This window comes from Notechis scutatus, chromosome 1 (genome assembly GCF_049901735.1).
Source record: "Notechis scutatus isolate UNSWTSFEM ecotype Mainland chromosome 1, rNotScu1.2, whole genome shotgun sequence".
In the NCBI taxonomy this organism is placed as follows: Eukaryota; Metazoa; Chordata; class Lepidosauria; order Squamata; family Elapidae; genus Notechis; species Notechis scutatus.
The window spans coordinates 269,668,132-269,688,510 of record NC_142009.1 but is presented as its reverse complement, the minus strand read 5'-3'; the positions used below and the strand labels follow the sequence as shown (position 1 = coordinate 269,688,510).

Below are 20,379 nucleotides of genomic sequence, written 5' to 3'. Positions count from 1 at the left end.
ATGGAATACTGCAACCATCCGGAACATGAGTTGGTTGTGAAGTACTCATATTTTTTTTGTGTGACCATAGGAGAGCTGCAATGGACTGATCTTTGAGGATCAATAATAACTATCATTTGTTCAGTGCCACCATAACTTTGAACAGTAACTGAAATAAATGGGTGTAACCTAAGGACTACCGGTATATTGTTCCAAACCTGATGAAGAATCTGAATGACTGCACAAATCAATCACTGGGGCCTTTGTGTAAACTGACATTTGGTGCAGTGCATTTGACAAGAACCTTACAAATTGGTCTTAGAGAAACCAATTCAGAATATTTTTCTATCTTATTGCGGTGGCTTTTCAGATAGTCTTACAATATAAACTACATTGAGAGAAACATCATCTGGACTAATAATTCATATCAATCACTCAAAGTTTTTTACTCACAATAAAATAACAAAAGGCAATGCATGGCATGTTCATGGATAAGGTAGGGAAAAGGATAGTTGATATTATAGAAAACCAAGGAGAAGGTATGGTGATGGTATGAATTTTAGCCATGTTTTTGTTTCTTATTTTTAATTCTTTATGGCTGACCGTTTCATCTTCCTTTTCTATGTGCTCTGTTTATAACTGTTTATTCCTAAAGGGTATGCAGGATGGGAATATATCTACTCAGATTAAAAAAAAAAAAACCTGCATCTGTGTGGCACAGATTCTTCTCCTTGCACCTCCTTTTTTTCTTTGTCCCCATGACAAATGACCACATTGCAATTACTCAATTCATTAAAATTGTTTCAAGCAGCCAAAAGATAGATTCAGTTCAAGAACATTAGACGTGCTAATAGCAGACATGACGACGATTCCAAAGCATCTGAAACTAGCAAATTTACAATGACTATGACTTTTATCAAACAGAGCATTCCCATAACATGATATTTCTTATGACACCTAGAAACAGCTTTATTTAAATAATTAGTACAATTTTCAGGCTGCCAAGCTACTTAGAGATCAATGCTTCTTTCTATCTCCTTGAAATCGCTAGTCTTCCTTTGTCGTTTCACTGAAGAATGCTACAAGCTTACTAATTTTCACCTTTATTTTCCAACATTTCTTTATTTGATCTTTAGTTCCTCTGCCATCTTAGCAAACAAGCAAAGCCTACTGTCTAAAAGAGCTACAGCTCTGCCTCGCTGAGAGGACTAGAAATTTGAGTTACTGCCATGCAGGTACAAACCTAATATCAAAATAATGTAATTACCAAATTCTTCCAGGACAAAGACGCCACGCACTGTATTGCACTTTTTAATGTGATTCAGCTCTATGAAAACCTGAAAGAAAACAGGAGGGGAAAACACAAGATTAGGCTAAAGGAGGAAATCCTTTCTAAATAATACAAACATAAAAATGCACACCACAGCAGGTATAACTTGGAATGTTTGAGATGTTGTAGTTCATACTACTAATCAAGCTACAATTATTTAAACCAAAAGAAAGAGGAATTTCAAAGTAAATATTGAAAACTTGCCACAATGCTAGAAATCAACAAACAACTTAAAAGGCTAAGAAGCTAAGACAGCAGAAGATGAAGTACCTTCCGCTCCTTGCAGGAGGAGAAAGCATGGAAGAGAAACGAAGGAGTTAGTAACTCTGACATAATTCAACATTGCTACTCCCTTCAGGCACTCAGTAAAAGAAAGAAAGGGGGGGGGGAGGGGGGAAAAACCACACACCTCAAAATACAACAAAAGAAGGGACAAAGAACACTCCCAATTTTGGTCTCTTATTTGTAATCCTGTCCCATCCCATCAAATATCTACCCCTCCATGCATCCTCCTCCAGCACAGAGGGCAGGCAAGAGGGGCCATGCTTCCCACCCAAACCAGTTGTCCGCTATGTTTCCATACCCAATAAAGCCTCCTTTCAGGATTCATGGACTGTACCTTGACACAAAGTGCCAAGAAAACAGAGGTTATGAACAATGCAGTAGATCTGCATTCCTGTGAGTCAGAAATCAAATCTGTAAAATGTGCAAGTGTTCTGATTTTAATGGCCACAGCATCACTTCACACATCCACCCACATCCTCCAAAATGCAGTGCCATTAACTTCAGTCAAAATGAGCAGCAATTTATTATTTACAAGGAAGGGATGCAGAAAGAAAATCTATGCAAAAGAATATTTATACCTCAGTTTTACCAATAATTGAAATTCCCAAGTATTTCTTAGAATGGTACTGATATCAACTCCAAGGAATAAAAGAGAAGCTAATCTTTTTATTGTAGTGGGGTGGGTGGAGAAAATAAATGTGCCATGGAAATTTAGCTTAAGACAATAATCAATTTGTCTAAACACCTCAAATGCCACTATAAAAGGTCCAGGGCCAGATAATAGTATTTTCTAAAAGAAAAAGAAAAAGCTCATAAAATGGCAAACATTTGTGCAATTATTTTAGTACAAATGAAAAAGTACTATAATTACTATAAAGTTTTCTATAATTGCAGACATTAGAAAAGGTTATGTTCATCTCAAACTATCAACAAAGTATTATGACATTTACATAAATATATTTCAGACCATCATTCCAATTAGCTAACAGCTAACAAAAGGGATTCGCTCTTTGGTAGCAAAACATTATCTTGGATAATGGGAAAAAGTAAAATTGTCCTTGGATGAAGTCTTACAAGTAAATAGAGCAAGAATTGTATATTTGTATATCATAACGATCAGCATTATGTATATCATAATGATCAGCATTATATATATCATAATGATCAGCATTATGATCAGCATAATGATCCAGGGGAAAAATCTATCTAGAATCTTTGCCTGAGATAAGAAACTTTTCCTTTTTTCTACTATCCCTTAAACCACTCAGAATCCTGCTCCAAATGATTAAATAACCACTTGATGCAAACTTTGGATGTATGAGGCAGTGGTGGGATTCAAATTTTTCACTACAGGTTCTGTGGGCATGGCTTGGTGGGTGTGGCAGGGGAAGGATACTGTAAAATCTCCAGTCAAGGGTGGTATTTGCCGGTTCTCCTAACTACTCAAAATTTCTGCTACTGGTTCTCCAGAACTGGTCAGAACCGTCTGAATACCACCTCTGATGTGAGGACCTTCACAGGTGCTTGAAATTCTTACAATGACTTTACTTTTATTGAATGGGAACAACAGTTAAACAAAGCTACGAACAGAATAGATATTTATTAGAAAAGGTATTTAAAACCTTGATGAAGAGGAAAATCTAAAATTTCAATTGAAATAAGATTGGATCATGTCATGAATTACTTACTTCCTTATGAAAAAGTTTGAGATGTGCAACACTAAACAAAAGATGGAGTTGGCATGTGCAACCTCTTTTTAAAATTTCGTCTGCAAAGAGTCTTGACAAAGAATATACCGTGTTTCTCACAAAATAAGGCCGGGCCTTTTTTTTTTTTTTGAGCCCCGAAAAAATGGCTAGAACGTCTTTTCGGGGGTGAATTAATTTCCCCTCCCCCCCGCGCACCAGCACCGTCTCCAACAAGAGCATCTGAGTTGTTCCCGCTTTTCCCCCGTCCCCGTAACAACAGGAAAAAAAAGATTTTGAGGTACCTGGGAGCGCCGCGCACGACATTTTGGTTTAATCCCAAGCGGCTGGGTGGGCGTGAGAAGAGCCAAACGAGCGTCTCTGCTGCTGCTATGCTTGGTGCTCCAGCCTCGGGCTCTGCAAGTTTGCAAAAGTCCCAGTGCGCAGCCCGTTCCTGCATTCCAAGCGCCCAGGCTGAACTGCAGCTGTCCCTCTCTCGCCAGCACCGTCTCCAATAAGGGCGGCAGCAGCGGCGGGAACTGTGGAAGTTACGGAGGCAGCTCCCCCACCCGAGAAGCAGCTGAAACGCTTCCACGGTTCTGCTGCCGTTATTGGAGACGGCGCTGGCGAGAGAGGGACAGCTGCAGCTCAGCCTGGGCACTTGGAATGCAGGAATGGGCTGCACACTGGGACTTTTGCAAACTTGCAGAGCCCGAGGCTGGAGCACCAAGGGCAGCAGCAGCAGAAACGCTCACTTGGCTCTTCTCACGCCCACCCAGCTGCTTGGGATTAAACCAAAACGCAGCGCGTGGTGCTCCCAGGTACCTCAAAATGTTTTTTTTCCCCTGTTGTTACGGGGACGGGGGAAAAGCGGGAGCGACTCAGATGCTGTTGTTGGAGACAGCGCTGGCGAGAGAGGCGCCAGCACCGGTGGGAACCGTGGAAGCTACGGAGGCCTGAGAAGCGGCTGAAACGCTGCCGGATATCCATGCCAATGCCGCCCGCCTGCTGACTCGGGTAAGGGAGGGGTAAGGGAGGCCTCTGTGCTCCACCATGGTTGGCTGTTAGGAGCGGCTGATGGTGAGGCATAGCTGCCCATGGGGCACTCCTAATGGCAAGTTCCTCCCCCCGCCTTCCCCCCCAATTTCACATGTTTTAAATTAGGCCTAAATTTGGGGGGAGGGGCTTAATTTCATTTTATGCCTAGAAAACATGCTGGGTCTTCCTATTGGGGAGGGCGTATTGATGGAGAAACATGGTATTTTACATCTGACCTTCTTTAGAATATGGCTTATATTTTAGTGATGCAAAAAGAAGCACTGATAAATGTATTCAAATGCTACAACTAATGCAGAATTCAACAACAATTCTCCCTTTCTATTCTAAAACAATCACATGGCTACATTTCAATTCTTGAAACCAGCAAAGTGTTCACTACATATCTTTAAAGGTCCAAATTGTTTGTAAATCTTAATCAAATCTTAAGAATCAACTCTTCCAAGACCCAATCTGCTTGTATATTGACAGCCAAAGGTCTTCTCTAAATGCATTCATAAACTAAACAGTATGAGGACTGTCCTTCTGGATTCACCTAGACCTAGTGCTGTAAATTTCTACATATCGAATTGAAATGTTTTTACTGCCCAGTCTTTTATATTTTATTATACTGTATTTTGATTGCAATGGTATTAGTTGATTGATCAGATAATTTAAGTCATTTACTTACCAGACTGCTACATAATTTTGTTTTTATCAAATGAATGAATTAATATTTATTTGCCTCTTTAGAAATTATGTGAAGGCAGTATAGAACAATTTTAATAAGTATAAATGTTGATGAAACCTCTTTGTATTGATTTGCTATCAGAATTGTATTTTTTTTAGTTTTCACCCCCCACAAACAAAATACAGAATTCCAAAAAATAAATAGAGAAAGAACATATATCTCAATCAATTTAAAATGGCACACATCCAAATTCCAATATACAAGTCTCTCAAGTTCTGACGGCAAAACAGGGATTGGGATTGCCATCACTAAGCAATGTAGTTGTAAAGCAGGAAGTCACATGACTGCATCGCTTAGTGACAGCAATCCAGGCAATCCCAGTTGTCACTGTAACCCCAAGACACATGGGTCATTAAGTGGGAAGCAGAGGGAGTTCCAGTGGAGGTGAATTCACCCCACAGGGTGAATCGGGAAGCCCTAACAGGCCCAGGGCAGGATACGCACACAATTTGGGGGAGTATTGCAGTGTGGCATGAGCTTAGGATGGCTGGAGTAAGGTGGTGTGAATTGTTTGCATGCATGTGTATAATTGCAGGGAGGCCAGGAAAAGCGGTACAATGCAGGGAAGCTGGGAGGGAAAGGTACAAGGTGAATGCGTGTGTGAGCATAAGAACTCTAGCAAAAGAGGGGATGGGTGTGTGCATGTGCACCAACAGAAGGAGATCGTGGAAAGAGGGTGTGGGATGTGTGTATGCAAAGACAAAAAGGCTGGGAAAGAGAGCACAGGGTATGCATGTGCACAGGGAGGCCAGGGAAGGAAGGTGAATGCATGCCTGTGTACGAGTGCAGCAGTGGTGGGATTAAAAATTTTTTTACTGCTGGTTCTGTGGGCGTGGCTTGGTGGGCGTGGCAGGGGAAGGATACTGTAAAATCTCCAGCCAGAGGTGGTATTTGCCGGTTCTCTGAACTACTCCAAATTTCCACTACCGGTTCTCCAGAACTGGTGAGAACCTGCTGAATACCACCTCTGGAGTGCAGGCAGCTTAGGAAAGGAGGGTGCTTGTGGGTATGAGCAAAGAAAAAGCCCAGGTTGAGGGAGACTGACCTGAGTGACTTGTGACCTTCCTTGCCGACTTCCCTGTTGACTTTACTTGTGGGAAGCTGGCAGAGAAGGTCAGCAACAGCAATCTTGACCAGAGGATGCCACAACTAGTCATAAATATGAGCAGGTTGCCAAGCGCACAAATTTTGTTCATAAAATCCTGGAGGCACTGCAACAGCCTGAGCAAGAGTGAAAATAACATGACAGAACTGAACATTTATAACCAAACCTGTTCTGCTATAATTAGTCTATATGCAAATTTATTTCCAGTTCCAATAAACAAAACTAAAACTAACTTTTTAGGGAAAAGTGTTTATTTTAATAAGAGATATCCATGCTAATTATAAGTAAAATGTTTAATCTTTTGTTTAAAAAAAACAACCTACAATTACCATTAGTTTAATTACTAGCTTTAGACATTGCTGTCATCAGGGCGGGGAGTGGGATTTGGAGAGTGATTTATTTATTTATTTTCCAGATTTTGTTCTATTGTACTTTATTAATTTATTTTATCCTTTTGGTTAGTTTTTATTGTTTTTTTATTTTAAATATGGTTTTACATTGTGTAAGCCACCTGGAGTTGCCATGGGCAAATAGGCGGCAATATAAATTCAATAAATAAATAAATAAGACAAGGGATGTCAAACTTGTGGTGTCACATTGTCATCATGTGTGTTGTGGCCCGTCAGCTGCCAGCAGAGTTGGTGGCAGACTCGGACAATGAGGAGGTTGGGGAAGAACTTGGGCCAGTTCTGGAGCCTGGGGAAGGCTCTGATAGATGTTCAGCTTCGGACACAGAGATAGAGTCAGGGCCGTCCGGCATTTCCCAGCCTGAGAGGCAGCTGCCTTTGGAGTCAGAGATGAGTCAGGAGGAGAAACAGCAGGGGCCTGTTCCAGATGCGTGTATGCCCAGAGCAGATAGGAGAGGTGAACAATGGAAGACAATGAGTCGGCTCGGGAAGCAAAACCAATGTGGATGCTGAATGGCCCGGAAATAAATAGGAGGAAAGGGGAGTGGTTTGGTTGTAGCAGACAACCATTGGCATTTCTAGAAAGTTTATTCCTTGTGTGTTTCATGTGACAAAGACTGCCTTGCCAGAACTGAAGTTTGTCTATTTCTCTGACTTAATTTACAGCCTTCCAGCTGGGAGCTCAAGGCCTTGCATTTATCATAATGAGCTGATAAGGACTATCACTTCAGTTAACTCCTTGCAGGATTCTTGCCTGGATTTTCTGATGGTGAATGCAGTTAATTCCCATGGTATAAATAAAGAGGGGGGTTTCTTTGCGAAGAGCCTGTTTCTTGCTTCTGCGAAGATTGGGTCAGAACGTGACGTATTGTGCCTTTTTGCCCTTTGCTAAACCAAGGGTGGGCGTGGCCAGCACGTGACACATCTGGCCAGCGGGCCATGAGTTTGACACCCCTGGATTAGAACTTGCCAGCTGCAAGGAACCAGTAAGACCGTGTGAGCAGATCAACATAGTTTCTTTATTGTTATTCTCCTGTTCACAAAAATCTCACCACACTAAGTGCATTCTCTTGGGAATGGGCAGATAAAGGCTTCAGGGTTTGGTCTCTGTCACTTTCTCCCATGTCTCAAAGGTGCTTTTTCAAAAGGTAACTCGACTATGTTTTTCCTTGAGGAAAAATCATTTTGCTTCTCATTCAAGAAGCTTTATCAGTTCTGACGGTCAGAACTTCTTCTCTGGAAAGAAGAAGTTCTTCTTCCTCAAGGAAAAAAAACATAGTCCAGTTGCTTTTTGAAAAAGCACCTTTGAGACAGCCATGACCTCCATGACTGAGAATGTCCATAGTCACTTCCTCCTATGGAATGATTACAAGCTAGCTTGCTTCTTTACTCCCCTCTTTACCCTCGCTGGAGATTCCTCCACAACTCTAATCAATTTTATAATTTTAAACCATTTTACTAACCAACATATGGGCATGATCTATGAAAAAATACTGATTTGTTTTAAAAAAAATATTTTATAACCTTAAGTAGTCTATAGGCTTCTATGATCTGCAATCATTTAAATAACAGCTATTGGCACACATTAGTAACCATCTTCAAACTTATAATAAATTAATAATCATGCATTGGAAGGGGCAATTAATAAGAAAGTATATGAAACATGCAGGAATTATCATAAATAGTGGAAATAATTTTTTACACAATTCCCAGTTTTCAGGATTTTTCTTCCTGAAGTTGTAACAGTAGATTTACTTCTTGCCATCTAATATTAATGACATATATTAATAAAGTATATTAAAACCTAGTATTTAATCATATATCTTTCTATAACAATATATTCTTTAATGGGTTTATAAATGGACTAACCAACCACTGCAGCTGTGAGGAAAATCTCTCTTCACATTTATAGGACTTCTATTTTGTTCCTACTAAGATTCATGCAGCAGTAATAAAAATACTGCTAGCAGCTTCCCAAGTATATTTATTTTTTCCCTACACAGATATTTTAATTCTCCACCACTTATAAAAAAAACATCCATCAAATTATCGGTCATCTATAAACCAGCAGTTTTCCTTCCTGCTAGCCTTGAGGTTCATAAATTTAGACATCTTCCTTGGAAGACGTATTCTAAAAAATGCTACCTGAATGCTCACTGAATATTCAGCAGGGTTGGCTAACACAGCATGTATAGCTCTAAAAAAAGAGATGGGCAAACCTCTGGTAAGAAAGAGATAATTTAACATATTGGAGATGGATAAGCCCCCCCAAATGATACACCACCAATAGGTGGAGGAGTTTGGGGACTCCTTTATTTGAAAGCTGTGATATGCTTATTTTAAAATATTTGAACAGTGCAATTATTTATGTCTTTCTTGAATTTCTTACTCAAATCATTTATTAAATAGTCTAGATGCTTGTAATGTCAATTAAAGGTAAAGATACCTGACGCACGTACGTGCTAGTCGTTTCCGGCTCTAGGGGGTGGTGCTCATCTCCGTTACAAAGTCAGCACTGTTTGAAGATGTCTCCGTGGTCATGTGGCCGGCATGACTAAATGCCAATGGCGCACGGAACGCTGTTACCTTCTCACGAAAGTGGTCCCTATTTTTCTACTTGCATTTTTACATGCTTTCGAACTGCTAAGTTGGCAGAAGCTGGGACAAGTAACGGGAGCTCACTCGTAACATGGTGCTAGGGATTCGAACCGCCGAACTGCCAACATTTCTGATCAACAAGCTCAGCATTTTAGACACTGAGCCTCGCGTCCCCATGTAATGTCAATTATGTCTCCATAAATGATGTTTTCTGTACTTCATCCAACAGATTCACATCATTATTCCCCCTTTTGGGAACGTCTGCATCCTTGCAAATGTTTTCAGTATGTTTTGCTTGGTGTATTTTTCTTAGAAGCAAACTGTGCTAAAACCAATTTTCAGTAACAAATGTATTTTAAAATAAATATAACATTATATCAGTTAATATCCATTGCGTAATCCTCTACAATAACTAATTAATTTTCTATTTTTTATTTATAAATAAATACAATTTATGAAATGTATAGGTTTCCAGACTTCCGTATTACTCTGGATGACATACAATTAGCAACTTATGCTTGTGTGGGTATGTGGGTGTGTAGGTGTGGGTGTATACATAGATGTGTATGATATAACAGTCAGGAAGTAATCAAAATCCAAACAAAACAAGCAAAAGTGTGTCTACTCTTCAAATCTTAAATTTATGTAATTTGATTCAGTTTTAGATTAATTAAAGCAGAACTGTTTAATGATCTTAAGGTTTTATTATGTGGCAGTTCAGTTATGAACGCTAAGCGTGCATTTATAATATTATAAGATTGATATATAGATCAATAGATAATGTACATGTCATTAAAGTCCTATTGCCAGGATAAATACATAACCAATACATTGTAGTTTAATTTTATGCTCTTGACAAAAAAGGTAATTTGGGGAAGACAAGAGGCAGAGTTTCCAAAGAATGAATTCTTGTTATTTAGGTACAGACTCTTGTATTAAAATGAAATGGAATAACCCATAATTCATTTTAAAAAGACAACTGATAAATCTGCTAATGCTTGTCATATTTTATTACAGCATTGCAATCAATCACATTCATAGAATGCTTTGAGTTGGATCTTTATAGTTTATCATTCTTGTCAATCACTGAATGCTTACTTTTATTCAGAAATTCTTTCCCAAAGCAGCATACCAGCATTAGAACTCTTAGAATTATGCTCTTCCAGCATCGTTGCAATGAGGACACTATATTCCAATGCAGTGTTTCCCAATCTTAGCAACTTGTGTGGCTGGGTAATGCTTAAAGCCATGCTTGCCTGGGGAATTCAGGGGTTGAAATCCATTCATTTTAAAGTTGTCAAGAATGAGAAGCATTGTTCCAATGATATGCTTTTCTTTAAAAGTAAAGACCAGCCCCCAATTCACCTTTCAAGAAAAGTGCTAGGAGAAAACATCCACTACCTTTCATCAGAATTCAATCCACTGAGAATACAACAGGCATAATCATCGCAATACAGGTGGAAATCAACTCTCTGCTATAGTCTCCCTCTAGGCTGTAGACCAACAGCTGCCAAAGTGACATAGAACTAGAGCAGTGTTTCTCAATTTTGGTAAAGTTAAGATGTTAATTCCCAGAATTCCCTAGCCAACATGGCTGACTAGGCAATTCTGGGAGCTGAAGTTCAGTCATCTTGATGCTGCCAAGATCAAGAAGCATTGTAATAGAGTAACTGTTGGAAATTTGAAAAAACTGGCTTCATATAATGACTTTGAATTATTTCATCTCCGTGCTTTGTAGCTGTAATTCTCCAACACATTCAAAAGAAGGGGTCCAGAATGCAATATTTTTGGATTTGGGAGACATTTGGAATCAGTGGCATAGTCTCAAAATGGCTACTACGGAGAGTATGACTCTTCACATTTATCTTCAACATAACAACAAAACGTATACTGTTCAAATCCCATCTCTTCTCCCTTCTGTTTCATCTCATTTGAAAGCTGCTTTAAAATGGATTTCAATAAAAAAGCCCACTTCTTCCAGTTTTAAAGGTCATTTGGGTATGAAGAATTAATAGATAATATTGTAAGGACAAACCTGCACCTAAGGTTCAACAACATGTGTGATCTGTCAACATTTCCCTTTCAGGATTCATTATTATTGACTTGAGAAAGGAGCAAAGAAGAAGACAGCTGCAAAGTTTGGTTATGGGGTTTGGGGGAGACTTCCTTTGTACAGGACATAAATTGCCAGCCCCATTTTTATCTTTTTCTCTGCTCTTCTTTTGCTTTGCTTTCCTATAAGTCAATGCCATATTATTGTGTTAACTCTACTTATGCATTTTTCATTTTTTTATTCTAAGAAGTTTGACTCAATAATATGTTGTTCATTCATCAGGGACTTGGAATCAGTGTGAATGAATATATATCCATGTGCGCACTAGACCACTGAATTAGAGAAGAATGACAAAGTACTGTTGCACTCTTTAGTAGTTGCACATAATTTCAGCTGAAAAGCAACTTGTCTCCTGAGTGTTGCACGTAACTCAGTGTAAATTTCAAAGGAATCTTCAAATGCATGTATATTTTCAATGCATGTATTTTCAGATGTTCTGAAGCACAATCCGGGACTCTCACAGACACCAGAAACAATTAAACTTACCAAAATAAATAAAATAAAGACAATTGCACAAAAGACTGAATGACAAATTTAACTTTTCTCCTCTGTCTCATTCTTACACAGTCTTACATACAGATATACAAGCACACAAAACCCTAAAACACTATTTGCAAAACAAACATGAACATGAAGCAAAATAAAATCATTGAATAAGAGAAGCAAAAGAACATACATCTAAAGAAAGAAAAAGTGGCACATAATTCCATTTGTGTTTCCTCTATACCCAGAGATAAAGCTCTATTAATAAAGGGAGCAAAGTAAGATATCTGTATTACTGTGAGAAGAACTCTTTGCCTGAGTATGTTGCCCAGAGTATTTTTAACCATAAAGAAAAACATACGATGCAGAACAACTTAAAAAAAAAAAACTTGCAATCGCCAGTTCTAGCTCTCTTTTTTTTTCATGTAATGAGAATCAGTATAAATAAAGTGGTAATAAAACTGCTTTGTAATGTTTGGCTAACATATTTCAGTGCCACATTTATGCAATCTATACCCAGGATAGTTAAATGTTGTTTGAGGTGCTTTGCAGAAATCTAACATAGCCATAAATGCACATCATCATCTCAATGGCTATTTTTCAATTAAAATACTTTCTTCATTTGAACCATAAAGAAAATATGAACAAACTCACTATAAATTAATTATAAATAAACTGAAGCCTGTGTTTCTGAAAAATACTATTCTTATTATTTTTACTGAAGTTTATAAATAGATTCAATAATTCCCATATGGATTCATTTAAAAATTAATCTGCTTTTCATTATTAAAAACAATTTTAAAGCAGATTTTTAAAATTATCTGTTCTACCTAGCAAGAAGCACCTATCATTTCAAAAGGAAAAAAAAACATTGATAGCTGTGACATTTCTCTTTCCCTTTTCTGGTATAGGGAAGAGGAAACACATTTACTAGTGTTCTTCAAGAAGATACATGCTACTTTAAGACCTGTTACAGGCAATTTCCTACCTGACTATGCATGAATTTCAAATTAATTCCTTCCAGTGTGACTTGGAGAAGGCCTCCTTCGCCAGTTTTCATATCCTGTACGGGAAATTCCCCACCAAGTTCAGGCCCTATAACACAAACAGAAAATAGGGGGGGGGGAATATAAGAAAATACACCCAAACACCAAGTCATTAACGCAAAAAGGACTAATTTTCTAGCATATAATCCTTCCAAACCACAACCACAGGATAATTTAAGTTTCTACTGCGAGATAAAGATCTCTCAAGGCAGAATCGTAATGTGATAGTCTTAGGGCTCTTCTTCAGGACATTATAGTGCATTCCTTCAACCCTTGGAAGATTACTAGTTGGAACAGAAATATGCCAGCATAGTTTGCCTTGCCTCATTGTGGAGCAAGATTCTGCCTCAATTAACCTAGTCAGCGAGGAGCGTGTTATAGTTTTAATGCAGGACAAGTTAAGGAAAATAACTAGTGGCTTCCCCTGGCTGTCTCTAGCATTTGCTCTTTACCATGTTATTCATTTATTTAGCGTACGGCAATGTTACATTAGCCAGGAGACTACAATGCTAATACAGAGTAGTTTTTTAGCTGCTTAAGACTGCATGTGGTCATCCATATCATCAGTTGGCTTAGAAAAATGGTTTCTTTGATGGCGGCTAGAGCTAGAAGATAAATCCAACCCCTGGGCTATCTAGTCCAGTTCTGTGTTTTCACAGTAGCCAAAGAATTGCATAAGAAACCAACTAGTTTCTCAGCAGATGGCCTTCAGAAGCAGTCACACTAATCTGAAGGCAATAGCCACTGATCCCCATGACTTCTATAAATTAGTCCAACCCATCCCCCTTTCTTTTTTTGAAGCCAGCCATGTTGGTAGTCAATGACACGTCTTTTAGAAGTGAATTTCAAAGTTTAATTACATGTATTAATTTTTTCCCCTTTATTAGCCTTATTTCTTCCAAGATCCAATTGTATTAGGTATACACTGGTCCTAGTATTTTGGGAAGGGGAAAATAGCTTTTCCTTGCTATTTTATCCACACCATGTATAGCTTTTTGCACCTTAATCATGTCCCTTCTTATTTACCTCCTTTCTATGGTAGATTAAAAAGCCCCAAATCTCACAACTTTTCCCCAAAGGGAAGTTGCTCCAACCCCTTAATCATCTTTGTTGCCCTTCTCTGAACTTCTCTAGGTACGCTTATATCCTTTTTAAGATGTGGCAATCAGAATTGCACACAATATTCCAGATGTCACTATGCCATTGACCAAAAGCTACATTAACAAACAGCTACGCTTTTGCTTTTTGTTTTGTTATGTTATAAAAGCTCGTGGTATCATTAGCAACACATGCCAAACTCTTCTGTTTCTTTGTGTGTGTGTGTTTCTGCTTCTGTATTTCAGTCTTTAGATATATTTTTCTGTGTTGCTCCTGTACAACTATTTGCAATACTGTCATGTGTATAATTTTTGTTAATATTGTATGATATCCCACATTTTCTAAATGAGTTCAAGACTGTATCCATGGCACTCCCTCTTCCAATTTTTCCTCCCAACAACTCTCAGAAGTAAGTTGTGCTGAGAAAAGAAAGATTGGCCCAAAGTCACCTCTCAGCTTATATGGCTGAGGCTGGCCTTTGATTGTCCCAATGGCAGTCCAACATATTATCTATTATATCATGCTGGCTTATAATTGATATTACATACAGAGCAATATTCAAAGAATCACATTTACATCTAAACAATTGACATCATAAACACACGTGAAACAGATTCCTACTTTCACACTCCAAATTATACATATATTGACCTAACAATGTCTTTGGAAGAAAAGAAAAGCCTTGAAAGTATGAATAGGCATCAGCGACTTTTAGCAGCAAATGTGTTAAAAGTGAACATAAGACATCTTTCCTGACATTATCAAGGACTGACTTTGTACGTTTCACCGATTTGAAAAATAGGTATACACAGCACTACAACAGAGACATAGGAAGGGGACAAAAGCTTTACACTCTAACACTTGCATAAATTATACAGACATAAGCTTAGATCTTATTTCAGTATTTTAGAGGATGCCTTTCTCCTGACCCTTCTCTTTCAATGAGCCATAAAAGAATTAAGGATCATCTTGTGGAGTCAATTACAGGTAGTCTTCACTGTAACAGCATGTGGGAATGACACAGAGAGACAGAAAACACAACCAGGTGAGCTAATTCCACTTTATTGTAAAGCTATATTAACAGAATGTTGCACTTTAACTTGGGAGAGCGGATTGACTCCTTTTTCTTTCTCCAATTCCCTTACAGAGTGGAGATAGAAATTTCAAAAGCATACTGTAAGCTGCTTGCATAGCACACCTAAGGCTCTTAACCCTGGGCTGTCATTAGAATCACATTGCTTTTGATGTGCAAAAGACCAAACAGCTTACTTTCTTGCCATCCTTTTTCTTTCAGTTTATCTGCTCTGCAAGGGAGGGAGAAAAGGAAAAAAAAACCTATAGATCAGGTTCAGGACATGTACTGACTCTAATGGTGGTCACATGACTGAGCAATGTGGTTAAGATCATAAATGGGCCTTAGTAAAATATCTAAGATAGATACTTCTCTCTACCCTATTCCCTAATTGGAATTAGTTGCTATATGTTTATTTCTTTCTCTAACAGTAATCGTGTAATAATGTATTGCATGTGTTTAGGTGCAAGTGTGTATATAAAGATACACCTGCACAGCATCCAAAAATGAAATAAATCCATTTTGCTAAACTGGATAAAATAGGAAGTTTAATACTTTCAAATCTTCAACAAAATGAGCTACAGAAATGCTCTAATAATGTTTGTCATTTTTAAAAAAAACTAAAATCTTACCTGGCTTTATGCTCTGTTGTCTTGCAGCTGCTCTTTCCATACTATCTTTTACACAATAATATAATTCCCGGCACTATAGCAGATTGAAATAAAAGAAATAAAATGATAAGTACAGCATGGAACTAACAAAATAGCATAACTGCAAAGGACAGAAAAGACATATAACAATGTGATTTTTCACAGGAACTCCATATCACTTTGGTACAATCTTGGAAAACGATGCAGTTGCTTTTATCAGACCCAGGCAGTGCAATGTTCTTCTGAAGTTCCTCTTTGAAAACCATCGTATAAACTTATGCATTGCATCTTCCCAAAATCTAGTCAAAATATTAAGATAGTTATTGCACCCAAATTGCCCAGGAGTTTTAATCTAATAAGGTCAATAACATTATTGCTATTTAGAGCAAAACCAGCACTGTAGAAATAGTGGGGGGGGGGAATCATAAAACAGAAGTAAACATAATAATGGATACCCAAACATTATGGAATGATCATTGCTATCATTTTAAAGATGTTCAGCTGTGACAACCTTTTTTCCTTAGCTCCAATTATAGTGCAGATATACTATCTTTTATGGATAGAACCGTTTAGTTCGAGTAATTCAAGACAAGATTGTATCCACTCTATCAGATTTTAGCTTATGCTGTCTTTAGAGAGGAAAATGATACATTTAAGGCATTTTCTCTTCCAACCTAAGATTTTCTATAAGATAAAGGATTTGCTCTGATAGGCAAATAGGCATTACATATAAAGATACATGGGTGACGTTTAAAAATGCTTTATTTGTATACTGGAAATGTCACAGGATCCAAGATTACCGTGAAGATAAAATGAAACAACCCGCTCAATGCTTCAGTGCTTCTAAGGGAAAAGAAAGGCTTCTTGGGGAACGGGAAGGAAAAGGAACAAAATAAATAAAAGTGATGTTTTGATTACAAATTTTTAAAATAATTTTTGTTTTAGGGATGCTAAAATTAAAACCTACTATTTTGAATGAGTATGATCTAAAATGATGATTAAGTAGAATGTAAGTAACATCTTCCTTTATAAATAAACATAAGAGGACATTCCATTACAAACAATTTGGCAAATAATGTCAAGATGTATCATGTATTAAAAGACACTCTAGTAAGGGACTGCCTTTCTAACTTCAGCTTATCTGTTGTTATTGTTGTTGTTGTAGTTTTTCTTAGTTGGTGGACACACTTCTAAACAAAGCACAAGATTATAGCCACCTACACTTATTATCTTCTAAGATTGGGCATCAGTGGAAATAATCAGATTTGCCAAGGAGGCTAATAAGTGCAAAGAATACAGTGGCATCTAAAGAATCTTGTTAGGGACCAACATTCTAATATTGCAGGAGAATGAGTGCAGAACCCTGGGGGTGGAGTTAAAAGAGGGATCAGCCTAGAATTCCTATGTAGCCACAAGAGAACTAAGTCCAATCTCCCTTGAATTCCATTAAGCCGTATCTAACTTCTAGCAGCTGCTAACCATTTCTTGAGAAGATTCCTGTCCACAACCATTAGTTAAGAAGATTCTTGTGCATAGGCAGGATTAGCAATAATCATTAATTAATGATTAATGACTAATTAATAAATAATTAATTTAATTCGACCTTCATTTCTTGTACTTCACAAAAATGTCCAGTAAAACAATGAAATAGGTGTTTGTATCTTCCCTTTTTTTTTTTAAGACAAAATTATAGAAAACAGGTATACCTTTTTAGTGTAGAACTTATTCAGTTGTGTTTCCTGTCCATTCCTCCTCCAAAGACATAGCACTTTTGTTTTAGGACAGTACGTCATATTAATCAATTTTTCGTACCACCAACGTTCATACACAGTGCCAATGTTGCTTCTCAACACAATGCAGTCATCACACACCTAGAAATGTAAATAGTTTTATGCATAAAACTTCATAGAATTCAATCCAGTGACTCAATTAACATTTAATCTGATCTCTACCTCCATGAAGAATATGTCCCCTGTTGTATCTGTGCCAGCATGTACAACAAATGTTTGTTTCTTGATATGTCTACTGCCACTTGGTCGGATGGGGAGCTCCTTGCCAGTCTAAAGAAAAGAAAAATAAAAGAGGTGCATTCTTTTCAATACTCACATTACATAACTAAAATTCAGAATCTCTTAATATACTGTATAAAGCCACTCTCACCTAATATAACTCATGGGAGCTGAAAGTACTTAAATTGGACTAGATTATCACCATAGATATCTAACAAGTATCTTACATATTTTATTCATATATCTTAAAACATAAAGCACGGCTGTTAACAAAAAAAATTCTCAAGCATTTGTACCGTGGAAACATTAATCATTAAAAAATAAAAACCATTTTTAGTTGTTTTAGCAGAAAAATTACAAGATAATCTAATACATCAGCAAGCAGTCTACTGTATGAATAAATGAACTTTCAATGAAAGAATCCTATTGGCCTTTCAATAAAATATAGCTCAACAGCAAAATGTGACTCACTATTTGAACTACGGACACAATCTTTTAAAAGCAAACTTTCTTTTGTAATCTTTATAAAATGTCTAAGATTCATTTCAGACAATTGCTTGTTCAGAAATCCCCAAGTCAAGAGAATTTGACCACAGAGCAGAGAAAGCCTATCTACTGCCTTTCAAAAGTCTTGCAAGTCTCATCAGTTTCAGAAAATATGAAAGAACTTCAGTAGCTTCTTAGTAGAGTCCCAAGAATCGCTGCAACTGAAGTTCAGAAAAAAACAATGCCTTTCATGAAAATGATATTCTTCTTTGTACAAAGTACAGTTAAGTCAGTCAATACCATTTACATGTACTAGCACCCAGGTTTGACTCCCACCTTTTCCTGGAATATCTGATATTTCTCTGGAATAACAAGACAATATTTTAATAAATTACTTCTGTATTGCACAACAGAAAACATATTTCATGACTATGAAGTAGTCTTGATGCAGAATTATTATTTTGTATATATTGCATGTTAAGCGTATTAGAAAGCATGCAAACTTCTCTATATACTTTCAAATATTTGACAAGTGATACCATTGATATTGGAAGGACAAGCTGAAGTTTAATGTTTTTATTTCTTCCCCTCACAGCAAAGAAACAAATATATGTTTTACTTACTGCGCTGGAAATTTTGTCAAGTATTTCATTTATTTCTTGACTATGGACCAAGCCAATGTGAGATTTCCCCATCACACGGCGTACTTTCTTCCTAATATCATTTTTCTGCACCTAAATAGCAAAATGCAATATTTGTTAATGATACTTTCCCATCATTTTTGGAGATCTACATATCAGTATAAGTTTAAAAATGTGATTTGTTACTATATTTCAATCAATGCATGAATTAGATAATACTCTTGATAACATGAAGAAGGGAGAAGATCTCAAGTATACACAAGACTCAGGTGGTGTGGCTGTCCTTGGCTGACCTTGCCTAGATATAGAAGTTGAGCAAGATCAGATCAAATGAGCACTTCTAGGCAGTGGTGGGATTCAATTTTTTTTACAACTGGTTCTGTAGGCATGGCTGGGTGGGCATGGCTTGGCTTGGTGAGCGTGGCAGGGAAAGGATACTATAAAATCTCTATTCCCACCCCACTCCAGGGGAAGGATATTATAAAATCTTCATTCCCTCCCCACTCCATGGGGAAGGTTACTGCAAAATCCCATTCCCTCCCCACCCCACTAACCTGCTTTCCAGCTCCGTTCTCCTGTGCAGGGCAACAAAAGAAGACCCAGCCGATCAGCTGGGACTCAGGAGGAAGAGAATAGATGGGGGAGGGGCCAGCCAGAGGTGGTATTTGCCGGTTCTCTGAACTACTCAAAATTTCTGCTACCGATTCTCCAGAACTGATCAGAACCTGCCTAATACCATCTCTGCTTCTAGGGATGGGAAACTTCTAGGGAATGCTATGGCTATTGATTAGACAGGGAGGTTGTCTAATCAGCAGCCAAACGGTCTAATCCAATTAGACTACTTCAACACACTCTACATGGGGCTGACCTTAATGACCACCTGAAAGCTTCTATCTAGGCAAAATGCAGTGGCCAGAGTAATCATACATTCTTGTCAATGGGCATACATTACACCTGCAAGTCTTGTACTCGCTTCCTATTAAGGTCTGGGTGTAATTTAAACCAGGGGTCACCAAACTTTTGGACCTCAGGAACCCCCAACTCATAATTTTAAATCCCACAGACCACTAATATGAATTTTGATTGACGGTGGCTTGCTGACATTGGTGGGAAAGTTGGTTCCCATATTCCAGAGCCGCAGTAGTCACAGGATTGGCCCTTTGGTCATCCCGGAATATGGGACTGACTTTCCCACTAATGTCAGCAAACATCCCGGGGCGGATTTCCCTTCCCCGCCACTGGTCTTACCTTCCAGTTCCAGCTTACGTGGCTCTATTCAAGGTAAGGTTTGCACTCAGCCTAAGGGTGGGGGCCAGTGGGTGGGGGCCAGTGGGTGGGTGGGCCATGTGGACAGCGCAGCTTTGTGTTCCCGCGCAGCCTGGATTAATTGCTTTGGGCGGTTTGGGGGGGGACATTTCTCTGCGGACTACCAAAATTTTCTCATGGACCACTTGTGGTCCATGGCTCACCAGTTGGCGACCACTGATTTAAACTGCTGGTCTTAACTATATCTTTTATAGCTTGGTATTGAGTTACTTGCAGGACTGCATCCCTCCATTAGAATTGACTAAACCACTTCAATCATGCTGGGAGAAAGGGGATCTCA

General features: G+C 38.2%; 1 protein-coding gene across 50 annotated transcripts in view; it reads right to left on the bottom strand.

Annotated features, from left to right (window-relative positions):
• The window catches only part of MADD (MAP kinase activating death domain), a 95,732-nt gene that overhangs the window by 9,852 nt on the left and 65,501 nt on the right, over positions 1-20,379 (bottom strand). For all 50 annotated transcript variants that reach the window (XM_087951359.1, XM_087951366.1, XM_087951361.1 and 47 more), the window contains 6 exons: positions 18,756-18,866; positions 17,590-17,697; positions 17,344-17,508; positions 15,620-15,692; positions 12,760-12,866; positions 1,247-1,316 (listed from right to left, as the gene is read on the bottom strand). In XM_087951359.1, coding sequence (XP_087807485.1) covers positions 1,247-1,316; positions 12,760-12,866; positions 15,620-15,692; positions 17,344-17,508; positions 17,590-17,697; positions 18,756-18,866 — 634 coding nt within the window. The remainder of the gene's footprint in view (positions 1-1,246; positions 1,317-12,759; positions 12,867-15,619; positions 15,693-17,343; positions 17,509-17,589; positions 17,698-18,755; positions 18,867-20,379) is intronic.